Genomic DNA, 24,642 nt, shown 5'->3' with positions numbered 1-24,642 from the left:
AAGGAGAGGATGAGAGACAGAAAGAGTCCAGCTGAGGTGGAGAAGTAACCGAGACAGTGGGACTGATAGAAGCTGAGAAAATGCACATCTCTGAGGAGGTGAAAGTCATCATTCATTGCCCAAGTATTTTTTGCTGTGGTCCCAGATGAAGTCACAGGTCGTGTCAGAGTGGAGGTCAATGTTACAGCTGCATACATAGGGGAAAGTTAGTCCTCATTAAATGATAATTTGATAAACAATGAATACTGGTCTGATATTTGTCCATTAAAATGATTGTGACCACTGCTGAAAATTATAAAATATGTAGCAATAATGTACCATTCAAAATTTATATTTAAAATATCATGTTTTAAGTAAGGATTTGCTTAATGTTTTTTTTTTCTTTTTGGGAATACCGTCATTCTAAGAGTCTAATATGTTTTTACTTCCTATTTATTCTTAGAGCTTATTCTTTGGGCGGGTGAATGGGGGACGTTTACCGTTTTTAGAAATGTAGAGCTTTAAAAGATGAAGGAATTGTGCATCATCTAAAATGTCTCAAGACTTGTTAATTTGCTGTTCTTATTGAGTGTAGTTTATCAAATATTACTCAGTTGTGACATAAACGGAAGTAGATGTAATAAAACATGTACAGTTGGTGTGATTTTATGATGTGCTGACATCCAGTCATTCTCCTGTATCTTAAGTATCTTGAATAAAAACAATGCAGTGGCTAACAACATGTTGTTGCAAAGTTCTGAGGGCCTGTTCTGAGTAATGTTCTTATAATATCTTAAAATTTAGATTCAAGGGCTAATATCTCAGTCACACGTTTAACAGGCATCAGCCTCTTAGTTGAATTTTTCATTCCCATCTGAGCCTACAGAGTTCTCTTTCATATTATCTATTTTGTTAACAGTGTATTATATCCTGTTATGGTTTGTTAATTTCCACTATTCTCCAATAAGGTCTTTCTCTTCTCAGTGGAGTTTCTCAGCAGTACATCCATCAATGTATACAAAAATTGTTTATTTTCAAAATGCTCTGGCAGTCCTGATTGTTGGGTGGAAATCTAGTCACCCTTTAAATATGTATGTGCCCATTAACTATAGAACAATGCACACATGGTCTGATAAAGATGTATTGTCTGTGACAGCTTGCCCCATAATGAGGCTGTTCATCTCAAATGGCTAAAGTGGCTGCCACGTGGTTTATTATTATACTTCAACCTCATCTCTACTCACTATTATCATTTGAATGCTAGGCATTTAGGCAATCTTCAAATTGGACACAAACATTTCCACTGTCAAGTGCCAAACAATCCAAAGTATGCTGCAAATTGAGGCTTTGCCAGAATTTATAGTGGGACATTTTTAATCCACTAAATGAAAGAAAGTATTGTGAACTCTTCCATGTATTTAGCCAGGATTTTTTTCCAGATACAAAATGGCACCTTCTGGCAGAGTAGCCCTGAAAAGCTGCAATTAAAATGTGACATTTTGACAGCAACATCAAAGCAACTCCACAGTTCCACTAACCATCTTTTAAGCCAAGTGAGCATGAATTTGCACACACAAAGCCAGTCAGTTCACAGTCAGTACAGAAGTATAGTAAGGTGAGTAATATCTGGATAAAAATAAGAGGCTAAACTCATGTTGATGTTGTACAAATATATTTCCACTGATGGAAGACAAAACAGATGCAGAAACCTTGCAAAATTTATAAAAATGTAAGTTTCAGGGGAATATTCACATGAGACGCTAAGTCAGTCTTTTTCACAAATGTAAAATAAATGACTGAAAAATAACTCTTGACCTTTCTACATCAACACAGCACCATGAGAAGATTTAAACCGTGCAGGCCTGCAATGCCACAGTGTTTGCACATGGGTTCTGATGACAGAGACGGAGCACTCAGATGATGGACTACAACACACTCTAGTGGGGTTGCACCAAACTTCAATCCAACTAAAGCAGGAGACACCAAACCTTCACCTTTGATTCCTGAGAGGGTGAATTACTGAGCTGAGTATCAAAATGTGTGGTACTTATGGTGGTGCAGCATGTGTTGGTAGCATTTAATGAAGATAAAGACACAAACTTAATATCAAAACAATAACCAGAGGAGCAGGACCGCTCTAACTAAAGTTGCTCTAATTTTTTTTTACATCGTATCATAATACTTCTTCTGCTCTAGTATTTCTACGCAGAGCTGGCGAATGAGGTTTTGAGGAGTGTTTTAAGTTCAGTTGTGGACACACTGCAAGTGACAAAGTTTACAGTAACCTAAAATCAGAGGGAACTGAATGGCATTAAAGTACAGTTTGTGTGCAGTCTGCAGTGCTTTGGGTGTACTTTTAGGCAACTTTAAATGCTTATCTTACTCCACCATGTGTATATATCTCAATGAATCTGCAATTTGCAGAAGTTTGCATGGTGTAAAATGTTTACCATGTAACCAGTTTATAAAAAAAAGAAAACATTTCCAATTCCAAACCACTCAGGAAGCAAATTTTTGCTTCTTACACCTTTAACAGGTTAAAGGAAACTCAAATCCGTGGGAATGTGACTATGACTTTGGGGCAGTTCAGTCTAAAGTTATGAACTTCAATTAGTTCATCACAAAAATAGAAAAGAAAAAACCCAAACAAAATGTTTGATGACGACAGAAAGCACGACACTGAGGCCCCTCTGTTGGTGGTGAAGGGGTTTCTGCCTTTGTGAAGAGCGGCATGACCCAGTGTGACATTCGCTCTATGATAAAGGCACATTTTGTATGTCTCTATGTGATGGTACTGCAATGAAATAAATAAATCTCTAACTCCGATCCAACACTTTTCCATCTACATATGCAGTGTCTTATTCACTGTCAGGGAAGCAAATTTGCCTCCTCAAAACATCACACAGTAGAGCCTCAGTGCTATGGTTTCTACTACTGAGAAAACTGTCTCTGATTGCAAAAATATGTTAATTGTGTTTTTTTTTTGGTTTTTTTTTTTTTCCTTTAATGCTTTGATAGTTGAATAGTAGAATTGTGCATTTCCACTACAGTACCACTACATTTTACTTTTTACCCAAATGAAAACTCCAGGCTTAAAGAAGAAAGAAGAGGAAGAAGAGAAGAAAGATTTGCATTGGTTACTGTGATCTTGGACAATTCAATAAATACTGGTGAACATTAAAAACTCTCTCCTAAAGCTAGAACCATGAATCTGCCTTCAAATGACACTTTGTAGGGTTGTTCCACTGTGTTTCAAGTATCTATTTTTTCTCTTTATGCATGTTCCTGCTGCTACAGTGACTTGGCAGACACAAAAACTGACTGTCAACATCAAAGATCGGCATCTTTACCCTGCCATTTTCTAGCTTTGAGGGAGACTTTTTCATGTGCATGAAGCTGGACCTAATTCTCCAAGACCACAGGAATCATCTGAATTTTATGTCCAGGTGGAGTCTCCATTTCTTACTTGAGGACTTGTGTAAATCTCCCATCACTGGCGTGGTGTAAAGCTGTGACAAAACGTGACAACCCAATACTACAGTGCCCAGCTGGGTGGCGACAGCAACCGTGCGTCAGGCGGGACGATATCAAAGTTCATCATGGGGTATTTTCAGAGCGTGGTCACAGAGATCTGCAACACAAACAGGACATGAAAACAGTGGGTCATAATATGGCCACTGGAACTCTTTTCAGCTATTTTGAATAACATACTTCAGGCATGTGATTCAAAGGGGGGCGTTGTATACGTACCTGTCCTTTTACTGCAAAGTTTGTCTTTGATGTTATCCGTCTCATGTGCGAAGAATTCGATGATTTCATCTTCATGCTGCTCAATAATCGTTTCACACTAGAGCAAAGAGTCAAAATAAAAAGGTTAAAAATTGAAAAAAAAATCACCTAAGATCATTACACTCATGAGATTTAAAGGAGACTAAGGTTAACAACTTTTTTTTTTTTTTAAAGGTAGGTTTTTCAACATGATGCACAGCAGCACTTAGTAGTCTACTGTGCCAAAAAAAACATAAGTTTATGCATTAACACACATACACAGCTGTAACTGTGTCTAAATGAGTATATGATTCTGTAATTACATTATTTGATGCAGTTAAATCCGCTGTTTATTTCTTGCAGCCTGAGAGGAGGAGCTGCACAATTCTGACAAAAGTACCACTAAGTGTGAAAACTGACATGCCGGTGGCTTGGCTTTTGCTCACTTTGAATCGACTTAAACATTTTCTCCAGGGTGCAGCTTAACTGCACAGAGTGTAATATGACACCCTTTTCAAACAGTCTTGCATCTTATTAACAACAACAACAAAACTACAGTCTCCAGCCATTTAAAGAGTGCAGTAGTCAATACTGGTATTTGCTTTGTTTTTGTTTTTTTAACCACCAGCCCTGACGGACAGGTCAGGGTCAACGGCATTTCCAAAATCACCTCTCTAAACCCTTAAAGTAATCGTACTCACAGTAAATTTCAAACTGGATGTAACTCTGGAATCTAGTTTGGCCTCTGAGAGGTCCATGGCTTCACCGTTTCGAGACTTGACCCTGACGTAGGACTTCCTGTTTGTGGAGGGGTCCACGACCTCACCGTAGTCCTGCATCCTCTCACACACAATCTCCATCAGCTCCAGGAGGTTTCCCTCCGAGCGGGCCAGGGGGACCTGGAGGTGTGAATTACAAAAGAAACCAGAAATGTCCAAACCTTAAAAATATACTGTTCATCTTCTATTTCTACACAACAGACTTTACTGATGAGAGACTTTAGCAGACCCTCTGGGGATTATCACATGACTACTGACCTGAATTAATCCCAGTTCCCTGCACATAGCCCAATTAATCCCAGTTCCCAGCACACATTAATCCCAGTGTACTGGAGGGTGTGAGTCAGGGCTGGGTGATATGGACAAAATCAAATTCTCATCTGTCTCATTGTGATGATACTGTAAGGATGCCAACTGGTGCTTTCAAAAATGTACACAGTGAGAGTTATAATAAATACACAATTATTAGTAGTATTAGAGTGGATATGATGACCAAGTAGATAGAAACAGAAGTTCTAGTTCAGAAAACTGCTTTGCTTTTCTGTCATTCAGCCTTTAAAACCAAGTAAAGTCAACACTTACACCATATCATGATATGGAAAATCCCAGATGATATCTAGTCATATATCACAATATCGACATAATATCATTTGTTTTTCCTTCAGTTGTTAGGAGAGCTCTCAGTGTTTTTAACACCCCATTCCCATATGAGATACACCCCACTGGTCATGTTATGCTAGATAGTTTAACCCTCCTAGTATCTTTGGGGTCATTCAGTTCAGTCACTGTTTAACATCTCTAAATACATGATTAACTGTGTGTGTGTGTGTGTGTGTGTGTGTGTGTGTGTCATAATTAATGACTTTTCTTGATTTCATAGTGGCAAATGGGTAAACATTAACATGATGATCTGTTTTCAGTGTCCTGGACACATTTTGCAGCCATCTGTGTCTCTTTGGGGTCAGTCAGGATGCTGTAGCTGTGTAAAACACATTATAAATATCAACATTTCACACATATTTGTTTCGGCTGTTTTGTATGATGCTGAGGAACTACAGCATGCCATTTCTAATCTTCAAAACACTTCCCTCTGCTTTAAGGCCCTCAACTAGCACAAACACACCTGTAGCAGTGAGAAAACCGCTGATAGTTCATGTGACATTTGGGAAAACATGATTCCCACAGCTTTGTTGTCAAAAGGAGGTGAGCAGGGGAGACTAGGTTTTAATTAAAGGTAGTCAACAAGACACACAAAGTAATCATTTTCTAGAGGTTTAAATTGCTGGGGTCAAACTGACACCAGCTGATGAAAAATGTTAGTGAATTTGAGGGTGACATGAGGGTTAAAAAGGTAAAACCGAGCCACATAAGGAGCCAGCAGGACTTTGTGTGCCATGCCAGCCGGGCGTCCTGTCCCCTGCGGGCTGCCGCGGCTCCTACGTGGCTCGGCTGCAGCCTCACCTCTCTGACGGACTGGCTGCCGTCCGGGTTGATCCTGAACGAGCCGGTCTGGATCATCTTCTTGGGGTCGATCTGGGAGATGGCCCACTCCATCTCGTCCACGACGGCCCTGCACGCTGCGGAGAGCAGAGCCGGGTGAGCAGGCGACATGGCACGGCGCTGTTTGCCGCTGTGCACACAACAGAGGCAGACATCGAGACTTTACCTCCACATTTCATGTCCTGTCCCTGCCTGGCGCCCTCACACAGGCTCGTGAGGAAACACAGAGCCACGCACACCGGCAGCACGAGCGTCGCCTTCCTCATCTTGCATCTGGAAGTGAGAGATGTCGGGTCAGGCTCGAGGACACATCAACAAACAGCATATAACTCATGTGAATGTGACCCAGTTATTCCCATTCACGGGACGCCTCCGGTGATAATCTGCGTCCGCGTGCCTCCGGCGGATTGACGGACCCCTGCGGCCCGTCTGCGCCTCGCGCCCACAAACCTGCATCCAACTTTTAAAACTTTTCATTCAAACTTACACGAGTTTGTTGCTGTATGTAGAAGCCACCCCTACGAGAAATCCTGGACACGCTGGTCCATCGCATTTGGTGAAATGTGGTGACGTAGGCAACGGAGACGCTCCACATAAGCGAGAGGGGAACGAGACAGCGCCCCTCGGTGGCCAGGCAGGGCACCTGCAGCGGGGCTTTGGGTTTTTAAAATTTTAATGTCGTGTACTTGTATTCGCTTATTGCTTTTTTACGCGTTTCTGTGTTATGTTTCATGTGTTGTGGGTTTGCTATGTGATACTTTGTAACTCTGTTTTGATAAGTGCTATTTAAATAAAGATATTATATATTATAGATGGTGTGTCTATCTGTCTATCTACACTCAGTGGCCCCTTTATTAGGTCCACCTGTACAATCTAATGCAGATCAGGTCAACAGCTCTACCATAAATTCTACCTTTTAAGAAAGTTTATAATGTTCAGTTTTTGCTGACATTGTGGAATATGTGTAAATTTTAATTATATGTTTATTACTGAGGTTGTAGTTTGCATAGGTCTTGTACTGGACTACATTATATTGAGAGGTGTTTCTAATTTTTCATCCTCCCTATTTATATACATGTGGGGGACAGAATATTAGAAACACCTCTCAATAAAATGCCGTTCAGTCCAACAGCAGCACTAACTATGAGCTCAATGCCAAACATAGAACTGAATGAACACCTCTATTACTGTGACAAAAAGAAAAGCTGAGCATCATAGGCATCAGAAAAGGAAACTTTATGGCAGAACAGTCATATTAGATTGTATTAGACTGTACAGGTGGGCCCAATAAAGTGGCCAAAAATTATTGGTTCATAAGAGATCTAATGTTAAGATGTAGCTTTGCAGTGCACGTAATAAGTATTACAACTTTAGACTGGTTTGACCGGCATAGAAGCAGCAGTTTGGACTCGCTGTGCTTTGAGCTTTCTCAGTTTGTCTTCGTCATTGAGCTGTAAGTAACTATTATTATTGCACCTCCAGTCTTAGTGTATTTAACTAACTTATATTAAGGTTGCCTAATCTACCCACCGCCCCCTAAGCCACCCGGTTAGTACTGTTTGAACCACCTGTTTAGGTGAGGCCAAATTCAATCACCAAAAAAAAATAAATAAATAAAAATAAAAAATAGATTATGTGATTTCAAGCCCCTGTACTAAGATGAGCCTGTCACTTGCAGTGGAAAGGAGAATAATCATGACAATGAGAATAATCACGTTTGGTGCTAACAAAAACAATCTTAACAAAAGGGATTACACAAATAATTTCATCTGTATGGTTATAATCTCAGTGTACAAGGCCAGGTTGAGTCTCAGTTTAAGTCACCTGTAATAAAACACATTAACCTGCTTTGACAGGTGACGCTGATGTGCACAACACACTGCTCCAGCTCGGTAGCCATGGAAACCACCCTGATAAATCCACTCACCCTGAATACCCTCTGCATATTCAAGTGACGTGGTAGTTTAGTGACCACTAACACAGTCACATTGGCTGTATCTGTCGGGCAGCGGCGCAAATTTCTCTTAGACATTGGGGGGGACACATTTAGCGGGGTGTCAGGGGGTCAAGAGGGGTGCCAAAGTATTATAATTTATAATTGGTGGTGGTGGTGGTGGGGGGGGGGGGGGGGGGGGGGGGGGGGTATCACATAGCACTATTTTTCTTGTTTTATGACAATTTGTTTTGAGAAACAATGACAAAATAAGACAGTTTTTGAGAGAAATATTTATTATTAAACAAGGAAAACAACATATAAACACAAAACAAAATATACAATCTAAAAAACAAACAAACAAAAAAAAAACAGACCTGATGAGAAAAGCAGAAATCCTCCCTTAAATAAGGTTTCTCAACAGGGTATATAAGGTTCATGAAGTCAGATATAGCACATTATAGAAAATAACTTTTATCTAGCAATGGCAAGAAAACTGTCTTTGACAGTCTCATCTTTCAGCTGCTCCCAGCAGGCCATCTGTTCCCCTGTGCAATGTTATTCTCTCAGTCAGCATCTTAAAATAAGATTAAATATCACAAAAAAGAGAAACGGATGGCCTGCTGTGGTCTTCAATAAAAATATGGTCATTTAAAAGGTTTTCATGGATCCATTTGGAAGCTAATTGATAGTTTTTGGCAGAGCACCAAGACAGAGGGCGACATGAAGATGCATTTCTGTCAAAAACTCTTCAGAAAATGTTTGCATAAGCTCAACAGATCGAGGTAAAATCACTTGCCGAGCATCGATTTTCTGCCTTCTACTTTTGTTAGTGGACAAAAGTAGAAAACAATGATCCCACAAAAGTCATGTGAAAAAGTTTTATCATGCAGCTTGAAATGTCAACTTTTACATTTTCCAGTTCCACCTTGGCCCATTTATTATACCATTAATGCGTTGTTTGTTTATACACGTCGTGAAAATGCTGTATGTCTTGCAATAATAGGTGTGAAATAAAATGACCTTTTGTACTTTTTCCTTTAAAAATTTGGTATGGCTTGTCAATACCAAATTTTGTCCAATTGTACAAATCAAACTGAACGTGGTGAATTTGTGCAGTTCAGGTCAACACAAAACAACAATTTGAGTCTCTTGAATTAGTTCATATCCCTTTTTGGCAAACGTGTCCTGTAGATTGCAGAAATGAGGCACACTGGTGAGCACGGGAGGCACTGCGGTCGTCTGGACAGTCAACAGGCTACATGTTCAGTACGGGTCCACATTTGGCCATAACAACCATGACTGGTTCATTTCATAGACGAAGCCAACTGTGTACATTACATACCATTGGCCTACCATAAAGCACAAAAAGATATTCTTGTGGCAATAAATTATATTAACTTATCGCAAAAAGGGACAATTCTTATAACTATTAGTAGTCTTGGATGCAAAGCTAAAATGTCTCCCACCGTTCGCGGAAGAGTATATTTCTCTGTCAGTGCCTTGATGCTTCATAGGCCAACTACTATGTAGTAAGAAAACATTCAAACTTGGCACTCTGTTAAAGTAAAAGTGGGTAAATAGTGAATGTGCAGTTGTGTATCTACAAATACAAACCCTCCTGGCACTCCTGCTAAAAATGTGCAGCAGGCCTGAATATCATTTGCCAGAACACCAGGAGGCCCTGAGATGGAGCTACAGGGGTGTGTTCCCCCCGCCACTCCTCATTTGCCAAAACAGAACAACACAGCACTCACATTTCATTTCACCTCACGTTTTCCCACTTTGCAAATGACCAACTTTCAACTCTAGCATCAACACAAAGAACTGAATCCTCTGTCTTTCCATAAGAGAGCACACTGTTGCACACACAACACTGAGAAATGCACGTTTGGTTTTAGTTTCCAAAAGAAGGCAATTTGATAAGCACAGTCCCCACAAAAGCTGAAACAAAAATAAAAATACAGTCTTTCAAAATAAGTAAAAAGATGCTTCACCTAAAGCTAAATTAAAGCCAACAAATAAGTAACACTTAAGAAAGAGCCTACAACAGACATAAGTGCTATGCAAGCAAGTGCTATGTTGAAATGAACTGAACCTACTTGAGATGTAAATTCATATCCAGAAATAAAAAATACAGTAGGAGAAAATACCAAACTAAAACAAAACTTGCCACTGAAACTGTTCAAGAACAAAAGAGAAGCGCTGGACCAATGAAACTCAGAATTATCCAGCCACATCACATCAAAATGGAGAACTACTGCTCAGATTTTACACTGAAGGTTCATGAATTTATCTGATGAAAAACATATAAATAGGCTGAGAAATGTATATAATGTATACATATATTGAATTACTGTCAAATAATTGAAAATATTAATTTAAATTCTCCTACATTAATTTGACCAATCTTCAAAAGACTTAACAAGGAGTGTACAGGGCTTTCTGACAAGTACACAATATATTAACCTCATTTAAGGATTTGATGGAAGTTTGAAAACATTTTATATTCTATTTGAATATACACTGAAGGACCTCTGACTATCACAGCTGAAAACTACTTGGTCCCCACCAAATGCATAAAAATTGTAAAAGTCATTCTATCGATAAAAATTCTTGACTTTTCCGTAAGGTGTATCAACCATTCATTATTGCAGCAACATGGCGTTTTTCTGCTCTGGGCCTGCGAGGATCAACAGAGGCAAACAACTGGAAGTGTGTCAACCAGTGATTTTTGTTAAATAGATAAAGGTGAAAGAAAAGAAAAGAACAGAAAAGAAAAAGAGGGCTCTCAGGTGATGCACCGTGGACTCTGTGGTGACTCTGTGTGACCGTGGTTGCTGTATGGGAGGCCATATTCACGGGCATCAGTGTGTCTCTGTGTCTTTGAGTCTCTCTCAGATGGAACAGACACGGTTCAAGGATGATTATTTTCAACCTGGGCGTTATTTTCCAGGTTTTTGCCGTCATGGAAATTGACTGTATACACTGTAGAGCTTCAAATGTGTTAATCAGCTTTCTGTGTTCAGCCGTGTGTTGTGCCTCATGGGTGTGTCGTCACTCCTGTGTCAAACTCCTCAGTGAAGCTGCTGTTGAAATATGAGGGGAGTGAAATGTGAAGCTGAACCAGCCTCACATCAGCCTGGGACCGTCCCCGGCATCCTCAGCAGGGCCTGACACTCGGTCCAACATCGGCCAGATATTTCTACAGCGTTGGCCAGCATTAGATCAACTCAGCTGCCTCGTCTCAAGATTAAGCACAGGGTGCGTTGGAAAAGAATTTAGGAATAAACACAAGCCATTTTACCATATCACAGTAACCTAAATTGTTAACATCTGTTTACTATATGGACTCACACCTGTGACTTGTTTTTTTCATTTAACAGCTACATCATTTGGCCAGATATTTAGTAATTATTTGCACAAAGATAACTCTAACATAGAGATCCAACACGGTTGGTTTTGTAGATTTGCCATGCAAAGCCTCTATTATTCCTTTATAAATAAGATCTGTGGGTGTGCTAATATAATGTAAGAGCACTTTAAAATGAATGAAGTACTGGAAGGCACGAGAGGAACACGTACTGGCCCGGCCTCAGTGGTCCCGTTCCTGAATGAGGTCACCTTTGAGAGCTCTTCCCGGCATCCTGTGCCAGAGTTCAATGTCCACCCGTCATATGTCGTCCTATCGCTCAACCGAAGAGTCAGTCTCCATGTCATTCAACAAGTAAATGTCAGTGTGCCCTGACAACCCCAGGCGAGTCTGAAAGAAAGGGGAGGGGACAGACACAGCTTCTATTAATTATGGGCACACAGCTGCTAAGAAATTAGGCATCACATCAGTGCCATGATTGGGATTGACTGCTATTGTTATTGTATCCATGAGTATGTAAGTCTAGTTGCAGCCCCTTCAAAAAAAAAAAAAAAAAAAGCCTTGCAAACCACATGCAGGTGCAAGAACGCACTGCTAGCATGTTGGTACAACATTTTCAACATGTAAACAAATTACAGTGACTAGTCAGTTCTAAGTATTTTATCAGTGTTAATATTAAGTTTCGAAAAGTGAAGGATTTAGTTTAGTAGTTCAGTGTACATATGCAGTGTGTACAGGTTATAGAGTTTTTTGTTTGTTTGTTTGTTTGTTTGTTTTCCAGGGAAAGGAAAGCTAAAAACTGCAGATTCCCAGGGCCTCTCTTGCTGAAAACAAACTAAAGAGGGAAATCACATCACAATCATGCTCTGTGATCAAATGTGAATTGAATGTCATTATTCCTCAATTTTGATTTATTACTCATATTTGATTATGAATGACAGGGCATTGAGTGGGCTCACCTTGGATCAAAGTGTCACCTTCCAAACAGAACCTTCCTCATTTACATACAGCATCATGAAATATTTTTCCATAAGGCCAATTTATACTTCTGTATCAAAATGTCGCTGTAGCAATGCCGCAGGTTTTCGTAGCTCCCGTGTAGCCCACAGAGGCTGCCGCTGTTGTTTACGTGCAACTCTCCAGGAGCGTAACCGCACGTTGGACGACACAAGACTGCCAAGTCTGTGATTGGGCGACCGGATCGCTTTGCAAGTGTATCTCACCTCACTTCAGAAGGCTGGAACTGAGGTTTGAAAATATGTTGCCAATTCATCCCCAAATTATTCAGATGGTAAGATGTCATAAAAATTCAGAGAGAAATGTCCCAAAGTATCGCTTTGAACGTTGCCAGCGTGTCCGAGAGTGGACTCTGTTTCAGGTGGTGGAAACAATAGTGCCTCTGTGTTTACCTGGGCTTCATTAGCGCAGTGTGAATAAAGGCTCAACACTGCTGTCCAGTGTTGGAGCGATCAGCTCATTGTGTGCAGATTCTCTTACAAAGAGCTATAAATATTCACACCGGCGTCAGCAACACCTCGACGCAGGAGTATAAATTAACCTTTAGTCAACATGAGAAGCGTGTGTACAATTTCACAATGTGTGGAAAGATATTTATTTCCACCAGAACCTTCTCGTTACATCTTAAAGGAATACACTATTTTGGGAAAAATACCCATTTGGTATTTGAAAAACACGTTTTGGATTTTTTTTTTTTTTTAACAAGTTGTTTCAGTAGAAGTTAGATGGTGGAGCTGTAATTGCTGAAGACATTTATCCTCCTGTCTGTCACAGTGATCCACGCACCGCTGAAGGCAGAGGCAGATCCAGCACAAATTGACTGATCCTAAAGATACTTGTTTTTAAATTTCAAGATGTGCACTACAAATACACATGATACACTGTGTAAATAAGACCGCTTCAGAGTTGCTGCACAGGTTATTTTTTTTCTCTTTGATGGAGCTAGGCTAATGACTCCCATAGACTTCAAGTCTTTATGCTAAGCTAACATGAAAAGCTACTGATAGGAACCGAACCGGTGGACGCAGAGGTGGAAATAGTATCAAGCTTCTTGTCCCAGTCTGGGTACATCAAAAAAAAGAGTATTTTCTTTTCCTTATATTGTTTTAAAATGAGACCAATTTTACAGCTGATGATAATGCAGGTTTATAACTCAAACTAAAGAGTCGACTACCTTATTAACAAGTGGCAGAGTGAGGCACGTCATTAATGATTTAATGTTCGTTTTATTTACTACATGGACATAATTTTCAAAAAACGTGCCATCTTACTATATAAACAGACACAAATAGACATCAGTGTTCATACTTATAAGTAAATCTGGAAATGATAAACCTGATTTTGAATGGTTCTTCACTTTGACTTAAGGTGTGTTCACACCGGACGCGATAACGCGAATTCGCGCGTCAAGTTTACATTAAAAGTCAATGCAAAGACGCGATGACGCGCGATTTCGGGTCGGGCGGCGCGTTTCGCGCGATACACGCGTCGCGTTGACGCTTCATCGCGTCGCGTTGACGCTTCATCGCGTCGCGTTGACGCTTCATCGCGTCGCGTTGGACGCTTTATCGCGTCAAACGCCTCATCGCGCAAGTTGAAAAATTTCAACTTTTGACGCGACATCGCGTGATGCTTTGACGCGATAGCCAATCAGTGTTGATATTCTCCCTACGTCACCTATGTCAAGAACTGCCAAAGGAAATCGAAAAATGGAGGACAATATTATTGTTGCCGTGTGCGGGCTACCGGGCTGCCAGGCTGCCGTGTGCCGGCTGCCAGGCTGCCGTGTGCGGGCTACCGGGCTGCCGTGTGCGGGCTGCCGGGCTGCCGGGCTGCCGTGTGCCGGCTGCCGGGCTGCCGGGCTGCCCTGTGCCGGCTGCCGGGCTGCCGTGTGCGGGCTGCCGGGCTGCCGTGTGCGGGCTGCCGGGCTGCCGTGTGCGGGCTGCCGGGCTGCCCTGTGCCGGCTGCCGGGCTGCCGTGTGCGGGCTGCCGGGCTGCCCTGTGCCGGCTGCCGGGCTGCCGTGTGCCGGTAAATTTTGCAATATGTGTCCGTTGCTAATGCAGCTATTGGATGTAATTTACTATTAACCATGCTAGCGGTAACGTTAACCCGGCATATCTGTCTCGCTATATGTGTGCGTCTTGTCAGTGGATGTGTGTCGCCACAGATGGAAAAGTCTGCGGGACACCTACATCAGGGAGAGGAAGGAGGGAGAGAGGAGGGCGGGTTCGCATCAACGCCTCCATCGCGCGATAGACGCGATTGAGGAAATTTTATGTTTCCATGGTCACGCGGCGCGTTTCGCGCGTGACGCGCGATTTCATCGCGTTCATCGCGTCTGGTGTGAACACGGCATTACAAAGACGGGGCACCGAATTGAGTAAAAAAATGGCATTCAAGCTAAATTTATTGAAATGAGGCAAAATTTATTAGCATGTCTGATTAAAACAGATGTGTGACTATACAGACTATGGGGGGAAAAAAAACAAGGAAAAAGAAATGAACAAAGTCTCCTTTAGACACCACAACACAAAACGCCAACAAGTGTCCATACATCCACGATTTACTGTTTATTTTGGATACATGGTGTGCTTCATTCAGTGATAAAGGACAGACATTCATTCAGAAAGTCACAAAGAGCAGAAACGTGTATTTTGCTCTACACCACACTACATTGAGCTCTTCTCTAACAATTCAAATGGGCTACTGTCACGTGAGATGTGCCTATGATCTGCATATGACACCCGATACTGTGCGGACAGATCAAGTTTCACAGCAGAGAAAAATGTCGAGGTATATTTCCACTTCCTCTTAGCTCTGAGAACTCTGGAAAAAAATAATGTGCACATGCCGCCACTCTGTATTGTGACCAAAAATGTTCAACAACGTGCGGCCCATTCCAGTGTAAATTAGCAATGAACTTGTTGTATTATTGTATGAGTGTAATACAACAGTGATGCCCAGGAGAACTTTCCTCACTGTGATTTCTGGTGCAACAGATTCAACACAGGGGAAAATCATAATTCACGAACTCAGGGTGAGCTGTAGCCGCCTGGTCACCCAAAAAATTGACGTGTAACCACAAAACTTAGCTTGCCAGGCTTTATCGAAATTGACAGCACAAGTGGAATGCATCTTCCACCAATCAGATTGAACACAATATTGAGGTGTGAGAGAGTAAATCCAGGTTAGTAACATTGTTGTTGGTGTGCATGCAACCACCCTCTCACATTTGCTGAACACTGTCTCCTGCATAAAACAACAGTGAATGCCAGATATAAATAAAGACTGAGCGATCTAATTTGGTTATGTGAGAAATCAAAACAATGAATACTGATTAATTTTAAAGTTGCTGGTTTTATAACATATTCCCATTTCATTCTTGATGAAATCTGAGTTTTATCTGACTACAGCAGATCATTTTGTTTTCTTGTGCTAAATAACCACCACAGTCTTACAGAGCAGCTTTTTAAAACCCTGATGTTGTGTAACAAAGTTGTCAAGAGGGCCGAGGAGCTAGAGATACAGACAAATGAACTGCCTCTTGTGGCTGATTTGAGGCAGAAACTATCAAGTCAGCCCCACTGTAACAAAGATCAGCCCTGGATGTTTTGTTCTTTTGACTGAGCGCCCTGTGATAGATAATAAAAACACACTCACATGAGATTAAAATGCTGAGGTAAAAAGCAAGCTGGTATTAAATGGTGCCGTGTTTCAGGTCAGAGAATTACTGACGTTATGCAGCGCCAGTAAAAGAGGCTTTTAGTGTTGCAAAGTGGCGTTGGCTCGGCTATTTTAAAGTGCCAGCAGAATTTTTCAGGAAATTTTCAACAAATTGCCCACAAAATACAAATCTCACCACAGCACAGTGGCTGCCCTATAATAATTCCTACGCTACTATCACCAACTGTCAACTTTCAAACAGTTCCTGTGTTTATCTATACTTTTTTATTGAAAAAAGTATGCAGGGAAGGTAGAATGGGTTATGACTTTAGTTGCAGCATACGCTACAGACTACAAGAGGAAAACACTGGGCACTTGGTGGTACACTGCTTATTAAGATTTAAAAAAATGCACATGGATGCCTTTCAACATGACAACATTACCAACAAAACGTACGGTCAGCTCTAACCGCTGGCTAAGACACAATTATCAAGAGAATAAGGAATCTGTAACCTTTGAGATGTTGAGCTTCTGCTATACAAATCAATATATGCCCATGACTGATTCATATAAATTACAATGAGAGCCTTTGACAAAAATACACATCTACGCCTCTGACAGGAAAATGTTTGCTGGATGTAATGCTACTTTGAATAAATGTGCAGCATGCTAGTGTTAGAATAAAACTATTCTTGGACAGAAAACATTATGGTCAGTTAACTCTAAATGTATGTTTTTTCAAAAAGTTGAGCTGGTTGAAACTGAAGCACGTCTGTGCTCGGGTTTGATTCTTAGTCATTGCACTTTTTGGACACTATGTTACCTGGAAGACTCCTAGTTCTCCTTTAATACAACTATGCCATAACAATTACAGCAATAACTTGGTAAAAGCTACATTATTAATGCATGTTGTAACCAGTAGTCGAGTTGTAAAAAAAAAATTCAGGGGGGTGGGTCAATTTTTTTCACTTGATGAAAAGTGAGGATGGCAGTTTTATAGGGGGGATGATTTTGACCGTTTTTATTTCAGGGGGGATGCCATCCACCCTCACCCCTCTCAACTCGAGTACTGGTTGTAACCAAACACAGTATTACCGTATTGATCTGAATATAAGACGATATTTTTTCCATTGAAAATGCCCTGGAAAAACGCCCTTGTCTAATATTGGGGGTCTAAGCAAATACACATGTATTGAACTTGCATATGTTCCGTGCGTGAATACAGTATACTTCCCCCGCTCTGGCACGGTTGGAAGGGGTGTGCTCCAGCATGGTACGGGCGTTCATGCACGAGCACATGAACGGTCACGCACGCAGCGCGCGAACGGGGATACAACGTAAATCATGCAACTTTCCTCCTGCCTCCTCAAAATCGTTTAATGCACGCAGCGCGATTACCGGCGAATGGCCGCGTTGCGCAATCAATAATTAACCGTGTTGTCTGTGTCGCTGTCCATTGTGCTGCTGCAACCGCGTTTAAACAAAAGTTGATTTATGATGAAAGGTATATATGGCAGTCTGTGTGCGCCGCGCACCTGTCAGATCCGGCAGACCTGACCAGGTGGGCACGGTGCCGACCGAGGCACCGGCCGGCATCAGGTGGGCCGGCCGCAGCACCGCACTGTGTGCGCCGCCACCCGGTTGAATGTAGCAGCCAGCTGACATGCCACTCCAGGTGTCAGTTGGACACTTTCTGAAGTTACCTCCGAAACTGTCAAGGTAAATAAACATCCCTTAACCCTGGCCCTGAGTGCAATGTGAGACGGTGGCGGTCTCAGAAAGAAGAGCTAAAAAATACCCACAGCCAGAGAAGGGCTTTTCGTGGTCCAAAAACGAGTCAATTCAACGAGATTGACAGGAGGGTGTGCGGTTTTGTGAATGAGAAACATCGTGAAGGACTGCCCGTTACGAGGGCTGTGATGCATTACGAGGGCTGTGGCATCTTCAAAAGCACTTGAAGATGCCACAGAGCTCAACATACCCCGCGCTGAGTTTAAAGCTAGCATGGGCTGGTGTCGCAGAATGTCCATATAAAAAGTATATTTCCAAAAAAGGGTCTTGAAAAAGAGGGGTCGTCTTAAAATCAGGGTCGCCTTATATTCAGATCAATACGGTATTACAGTACGAAATATCTCCTGAAGGTGTTTCAATCTCACAGATTAATGATGCTGGATGAAAATCTGCAGGCAGCTTTTCTTAATACCAATCAACAAAAGAGAGCACAAAATAATGCTCTGTCACAGCTTCATTTTTGACATCCAACAATACCTTCACCCAAACTCTACTTTGGTCAGTTATATAAACTCTGTCAGGAAGGTTTGAGAGAACACAATTACCTTGACATTACTAATATTATTCTGATATTCTGCTCCTGATGTTGTTGTTTTTCAAAATGCAAGTCAGTGTTAGCCAGTGGCAGCGCCCTGTTTGACCCCTGTCTCTGGCATGATAATTTAAGACCGAACTGGGGGCTTTGAAGATGAGATTACAGTCATCTAAAAGATTGAATGTGTTTGAAAAGAGCAGTTTGGATTAGCCTGGATATACATTACAGCATATTAAAAAAAATATCAGAGTTGCCGTCCACTTCAGAAGACAACCATTTCTAATCATGTAAGAACATGGCCCAGCTGTGACAATTTATAACTAATTTTTTCCTGATTTTTCCTGATTTTTCTTACCATATCAGTGAGGAATCTGTACTGTAGCTTTCAGAAAAGAGCCCTATGCCAGGTTTGTAAATCAATGGTTAAACTGTCTTCTCTAACAGAGTTTCCTGTAGCATGACGGCCTTCTAATCAACCCCTTAACTTCCCAATCTGATCTGAAAATCAGAGGGTCATCATTTTGCCCTGAAAAATCCCTTATTCTCTGACCTTGGTTGCACTGACAAAAATGCCATGTCCAGTCTGAAAGTGTGTAGAACAAGTGGACAAATGGTTTTCTGCACATCTGACACATGAAGTGACAAAAATCACCAAGTGTATGACATTTCTCACAGTCTCAAACAAGGCTCACATGTTAGACAGGACATTTTGAACAGTTTACAAGAACAAGATCACAAAAATTAGGGCTGGATATCATTTGGAGATTGATGGTACAGATGTGCGCATGCTGGTGTAATGGAGGTATGTTTTACAGTAATTTGTATGAACAGAAAAAAAAATCCTGTTTCTTTCTTAGAGTAAAATATATGCATTAATTCTTTTGCAGGAACAAATGTTCCTGCAAAAGAATTAATGCATATATTTTTAAGTAAATCCCTTGGATAGCATTTTGTTTTCTAACAACAAAGCACAGCAATTTCATATAGCAATTAAAATATCTAATTCTACTGATTCATCTTGCATTAGATGATGGTGACTGCCAGGCCACCAAGGTGTTTGATCCCATCACAGCACTACAATACCGAGGTGAAAAGGCTCAGTGCAACTAATATTTGTGCAAAATGCAGCACTGCTTGAATTAAAATAGAATAATATCATGTTAACAAGCTAAATAGTCTGAGTTTTATTTAGCTAAGACGGAGCTGAAGAGGAGTGTGAAGGACGTACTAGTTCTGCTGATGTTGGTTTAGTTTTAGTGAACAACACTGGCACTCTGTTTAAGGCATGCTCATAGATGCATAAGTACAATAGAATATTTTCACATCACTGCCAAAAAATATTGTTACTTCAAAATACTTACACTTGGCTTAATCAAATGTATTAATTATTCATTTTAAGATTTTTTTAAGTTTGATTCATTTTAAGATTTTATGAGAATGACAGAAGGCTAATGATTAGTTTTTAAAGCCCACAATCATTTACTTAATTCAGTTTGCTCAAATATACAAAAATTTCTCTTTTTTTTTTTAAATCACAAGCAAAGCTGAATACAGTTACTGACAGTAGCTAACTGTGCGAAGTACAACGATTATTGATTTCTAAAATGACAAGCTTACATTTTCTTAAAACATTGGCTCAAGCATCAAATGCTGGCACCCAATCCCTCACCATTTTATGGTGCTTGGTAATACTGCTATGACTGAGTACCTAAAAAGCTCCAAATTTTGATACCCAGCCCTACACCTATTTAACATGTACAACTGTATAGAAAATATTCTTTGTTAATTCTACTATCTGAAAAACAGAAAAAAGAAAACAGCTCTGAAAAGGTTTCAGTGTCTCCAGGAGGAAAGAGGAATGCTGGTGGTTACTGTCCTGTTCAGCTCTAGGAGTCGTACTCACACTGCTCCTCTATGAGCACAGCAGGTCTATTGCTTACCCTGCTGCCAAAGTCCAGACAGGAAACGCCCAAGGCAATCAAACACTGCCATACCTGCAGACAACGACAAGGGAGCAACAAGTCAGGACAGAAAGAGCCCCAGTTTTGTGAATTGAGACACAGATGCGGGCACTGGTGCAAGCTCGCAGCAGATGTTTAGTCATTTTGTGACCAGCGGCAGTGGCACAACAAGGCAGTCATAACAGGGGCTGGGTTAGAGAGCAGTATATTATCAGTGGGTGGCAAACAGAAAAAAAAAGAAAAAAGTAGTTATAATAATAATAATAAAAAAAGATCATGGTTGCTCTGTGTGATCAAGCAACGATCAAGAATGTGTCAGGTGCTCTTGGAAATGGAGAAAGCAGAGAACTTAACACAAGAGGGCGATCCATGCACTCCAAATATCAGGAAATCTGACAATGAGGAAGGAAATACTAAATATGAACGAGCCTTTACTGTAGTGGCTAAATCACGGTTTTAGAAATGTTTCTAAAGTGCTGATGAAGACCAACACTGGTCAAAACGTGTTGGTTTTTCTTTAATGATTTAGCCACTACAATAAAGGCCTTTTAATATTTCCTTCCTTGCTGTCACATTTCCTGATATTTGGAGTACCTGAGATGCCGGACAGACCATATCAGGTCTTCTCCTCCCCCTTAAAAGCTGATGCACTGATAGTTTTGTGAAGGAGAAAAGGGCCCAGACCAGCTTCTCCAAAAAGGAAAGTGTTGTTTTTGTTTGAGAGGTGCAGAGTCACAAGGCATGAATATACAACAGCACAAATATGACTCCATGGCAACCGAACCCGTGATGTCCCGCTGTAAGGCCAACATCTATATGAGTGTGCCACTGCCAGCCAAAACCAAGAAAATGACACACAACAAAGGAGCAGGCATATTTTTGGATAAGAAAATTGCACCGTGCCCCCTGATTTATAGTGGCACGCCCCTTTGCTCCCCACCCATTTTGGCACAAACACTATCATGGCCTAACTGACTGGGTGCAGGTGGGGAAAAACCTGTTAGCAGCCAATAAAATTACCACCTGCCTGGACAAAAACAGGGCCCTTTTTTGCCCATTATTTAGAGAACACCGCTCTATTATGCATCAGTTTTATCTGTGTATCTGTAAGTATGAAGTGTACACATGCATACATGGAAAAAACAGCTAACACTTTAACAGAAGGGGGACTGTCTTTATATATTTTATTATGGCTTTTTTTTTTTTTTTTTAAAGAAAAAATGTCAATGTATAAATTTTGGTAAGAAAAAATGACTGCAGAGGCTGAATGGATCAGAGAAAAGCAGATGATGCTGAAATATTCAAACTCACCAGGTAGCCCACAAAGCTCAGGTAGGCTATCGAGAGGAGGGCGGCCAGAACGTAGAGCAGCACGCTGTTCAGGGTGGTCACGTAAACCACCACAAAGTACATGTTGATTGCACAAACCATCAGGATGACGCCGCCTCCAGAGATCTTCCATGCCCTGAGAAACCGGCAGAAAGTTGGTTAAGATAATCATATTGTACATCAGAGGCCACACAAATACATTTTCTTTCTGTTTTTTTAAAATCATGCCAAGTTCTTGCAGTTTTACCACAGAAACCTCAAATACTGTATCTGGGGCAACAATTTTCTTTTTTTCCATGTAGTAATCACATACAGAATTTCAGTTTTGACTCATTTCCTCATTTTAACCACAACAACAGCAAAACAACACAAACAGCCTTGAAAAGTTTCTGAAAAAGTGAGTGAGTGGTAACCTTGAGCAGATAACTTGTATTTGAAAAGTCAATGAATAGCTAGAAGGTGCTCCAAAACCCTCGGCACCATCAACACCTTGCTGTTTACATAAAGACATTATTCATATTCATTTATATTTTGTGTAAATTGATTTTTCGATCCTACAGACATACCCTGAGTATTTGAAATCAAGTCTCCATCTCTGTTTGTTTGTTAATTTTGGCTAAATTGTACTGGCGAAAATCCCAGCTCTGGATCACCAGAATATAATCAATTATTCCTTGGCTCAAGGCCTATCTGTCCAGCAAATTTCATGGATATCCTGCCAGCAGGTTCGAGATCATCCTGCTGACAGCCAGAAAAATAAATTAAGACAGGCAAAAACAGCCTCTTTGTAAGAACTAATTGTGGTCTCAAAAATCAGATATGACTTTCAGCTTGTGTCAGACAAGAACAAATGTGCATTCAATAAAAAAAAAACAAACTAAAAATCTAGAAAAGACAACAAGGAGTAAAAACTGTTTCAATCTACTTGAGGGAAGCTTTAAATATATATTTTCACTTACAGCCCATTTGCAAAGTCATTCATTATGGACTTTAGACTGGTGAAGGTCAGAATCGGGATCAAAGCAAACGGTAACTGTTGGGTGAGAAGAGAAATAATCAGAATAAACAGTTTGCAACATCATGTAAAATACTTCTGGAAAAAAAAAAAAAAAAAAAAGAAATAAACTGCAGAAACTAAGCAAGCAAACATTAGGTATGTGAGTTCATGCAAAAATAAGACATGACTGATGTTATTTTCAATTTGTGCAAACTGGAAGATGTTGAGAATACTATAAGGCAGTACCACTCCTCATATAAATTAATAATAATGGTTCCTTAAGGTTACAACTTAAACAGAAAGAAAAAAAAAATCAGAAATAAAAACAGCATACTGCAGGATTCCAAAATGTTGAATATGACAGAAAAGGTAAACAGTGGACCTGAATGAGTGTTTATTCGCTAAAAGTAGGGAATGATTACATGAAAATGTGAATTTTGGAGATGTTTCTGAGAGTTGAAGGGGGATCAGTGCTCGGTAAAAAGGCGTCTGACCTGCATGCTCTGCAGCACGTTCAGGAAGTCGTTCATCCCTGTCAGATGCTGAACGTCCTGAAAGATGGCCACCAACAGTGTAGGTGTGATGGCGATGGAGCGAGTCAGCAGAACCCGCGCAAAACGAGACCAACGCAGATTCAGGAAACCCTTGAAAAAGAAATATTGAAGAAGAATGTTACAGCAAAAATATACATATACACCATACAATGTGTTTTATTATTATTTTAGCCACATGCATCTGGTACACAAGAGATGAGGATCGCTTTAAGACTAGCCCCTGCTCTCATTTCTCAGTTTGTACATCCTCTAGTCCCTTCCACATGTCCCTCCAACATGAGTCCCTCCAACATGAAACACGAGCAGAGGAGGCGAGGAAGAGATGTGATATAAAAAGAATCAAAGGAAAAGCTATCTAACAAATGAGACATCCTTCTTCACTTGAGCTTCATTTTAATTACATGTTGCACATCTTGCAACTTCTATCAGACTGTATAGTGATAAGAAATCTGATACAAATCCCTTTTGTTTTTATGTTTCACTCTTTGAAAACTGATGTTGAGGTCAAAGTTTACAAAATAAAAGAATACAATATATAACATCATCCCAATCCCAGCTGCATAATGTAGCTCTACCTGAAGGAGATTCAACTTGGGTATTTTATAAATAAACATTATGGGCAAATGGATTAACGTTATTACAACAGCATGGATGCAGCAAATGCACCCAGATATAACCAAATCATCTCGCCATAAACTTTTTCACTACTGAGGAAAGAAAATTGAGGGGAAAAAAAAACATGTTTCTTCAGTTTATAGCCTTCTGTTTCAGTTCCCTGCAAACATGACAGCTTTTCTGCCAACTGATAAACTTGTGTGTTGAAAATAATTATTTGGGAAGATGTAAACATCGACCTTGGAATGACACAAATAAATGTAACTTGCAGGTCAGGAGAAATGCCCAAACACCCGCACTGACACTTATAAAGTGGTCATAATTCCAAAAGCCAGATCTAAAGGTGGAGATTATATGCTAAATTCCTTAAAAAAAAAAAAAAAAAAAAAAAAAAAAACTGGAAAGAATTGTGTTTCCCCACTCAAACCTCTACTCACACACACACACACACACACACAAAAAAAAAAAACACATCCTTACCTCCATGACAAACTGTCCAGAGTAAGTGCCGGTCATAGTGGAGCTCTGCCCGGCTGCCAGGATCCCTATGGCCCAGATGTAGAGGGCTGCTGGGCCAAAGAAACAGCCCAGGACCACCCCCTGAACACACACACACACACACACACACACACACACACACACACACACACACACACACACACACACACACACACACACACACACACACACACACACACACACACACACACACACACACACACACACACACATTGAAACACAGTGGGTTAGACAGATACCCTAAATATCTATCCATCGAGAGAGATATTGACAGATTAATAAGATAGGTGAATCTATTTTTTTTTTAACATCAGGTGTTAAAAGCACC

The 24,642-nt window shown here is 40.6% G+C and overlaps 2 protein-coding genes across 6 annotated transcripts in view; both read right to left on the bottom strand.

Moving 5' to 3' along the window:
• Positions 1–1,635: 1,635 nt before the first annotated feature.
• On the bottom strand, positions 1,636–6,661 carry cnpy2 (canopy FGF signaling regulator 2). 2 transcript variants are annotated; one of them, XM_030050946.1, is made up of 6 exons: positions 6,514–6,661; positions 6,193–6,299; positions 5,988–6,103; positions 4,449–4,646; positions 3,730–3,826; positions 1,636–3,610 (listed from the first exon to the last, which is right to left on the bottom strand). In XM_030050946.1, the coding sequence occupies exons 2-6, from the start codon at positions 6,290–6,292 to the stop codon at positions 3,567–3,569; spliced, it is 555 nt and encodes a 184-aa protein (XP_029906806.1). In that variant the 5' UTR covers positions 6,293–6,299; positions 6,514–6,661; the 3' UTR covers positions 1,636–3,566. The 2 variants fall into 2 exon arrangements, with proteins under 2 accessions (XP_029906806.1, XP_029906807.1); XM_030050947.1 differs by lacking the exon at positions 6,514–6,661 and having other exon boundaries at positions 6,193–6,473.
• Positions 6,662–8,335: 1,674 nt separating this feature from the next.
• Positions 8,336–24,642, bottom strand: part of LOC115358825 (natural resistance-associated macrophage protein 2-like) — a 32,724-nt gene continuing 16,417 nt past the window's right edge. For 2 of the 4 annotated variants that reach the window (XM_030050890.1, XM_030050891.1), the window contains 5 exons: positions 24,276–24,395; positions 23,121–23,270; positions 22,589–22,662; positions 21,612–21,765; positions 18,505–20,333 (listed from right to left, as the gene is read on the bottom strand). In XM_030050890.1, coding sequence (XP_029906750.1) covers positions 20,226–20,333; positions 21,612–21,765; positions 22,589–22,662; positions 23,121–23,270; positions 24,276–24,395 — 606 coding nt within the window. In that variant the 3' untranslated portion in view covers positions 18,505–20,225. Of the gene's footprint in view, positions 11,723–18,504; positions 20,334–21,611; positions 21,766–22,588; positions 22,663–23,120; positions 23,271–24,275; positions 24,396–24,642 lie in introns of those variants that run through there. The other 2 variants (XM_030050888.1, XM_030050889.1) reach the window with 2 other exon arrangements.

Source organism: Myripristis murdjan, chromosome 5, assembly GCF_902150065.1.
Source record: "Myripristis murdjan chromosome 5, fMyrMur1.1, whole genome shotgun sequence".
In the NCBI taxonomy this organism is placed as follows: Eukaryota; Metazoa; Chordata; class Actinopteri; order Holocentriformes; family Holocentridae; genus Myripristis; species Myripristis murdjan.
Note: the sequence above shows the minus strand (reverse complement) of the source record. Positions and strands in the feature narration are given on the sequence as shown.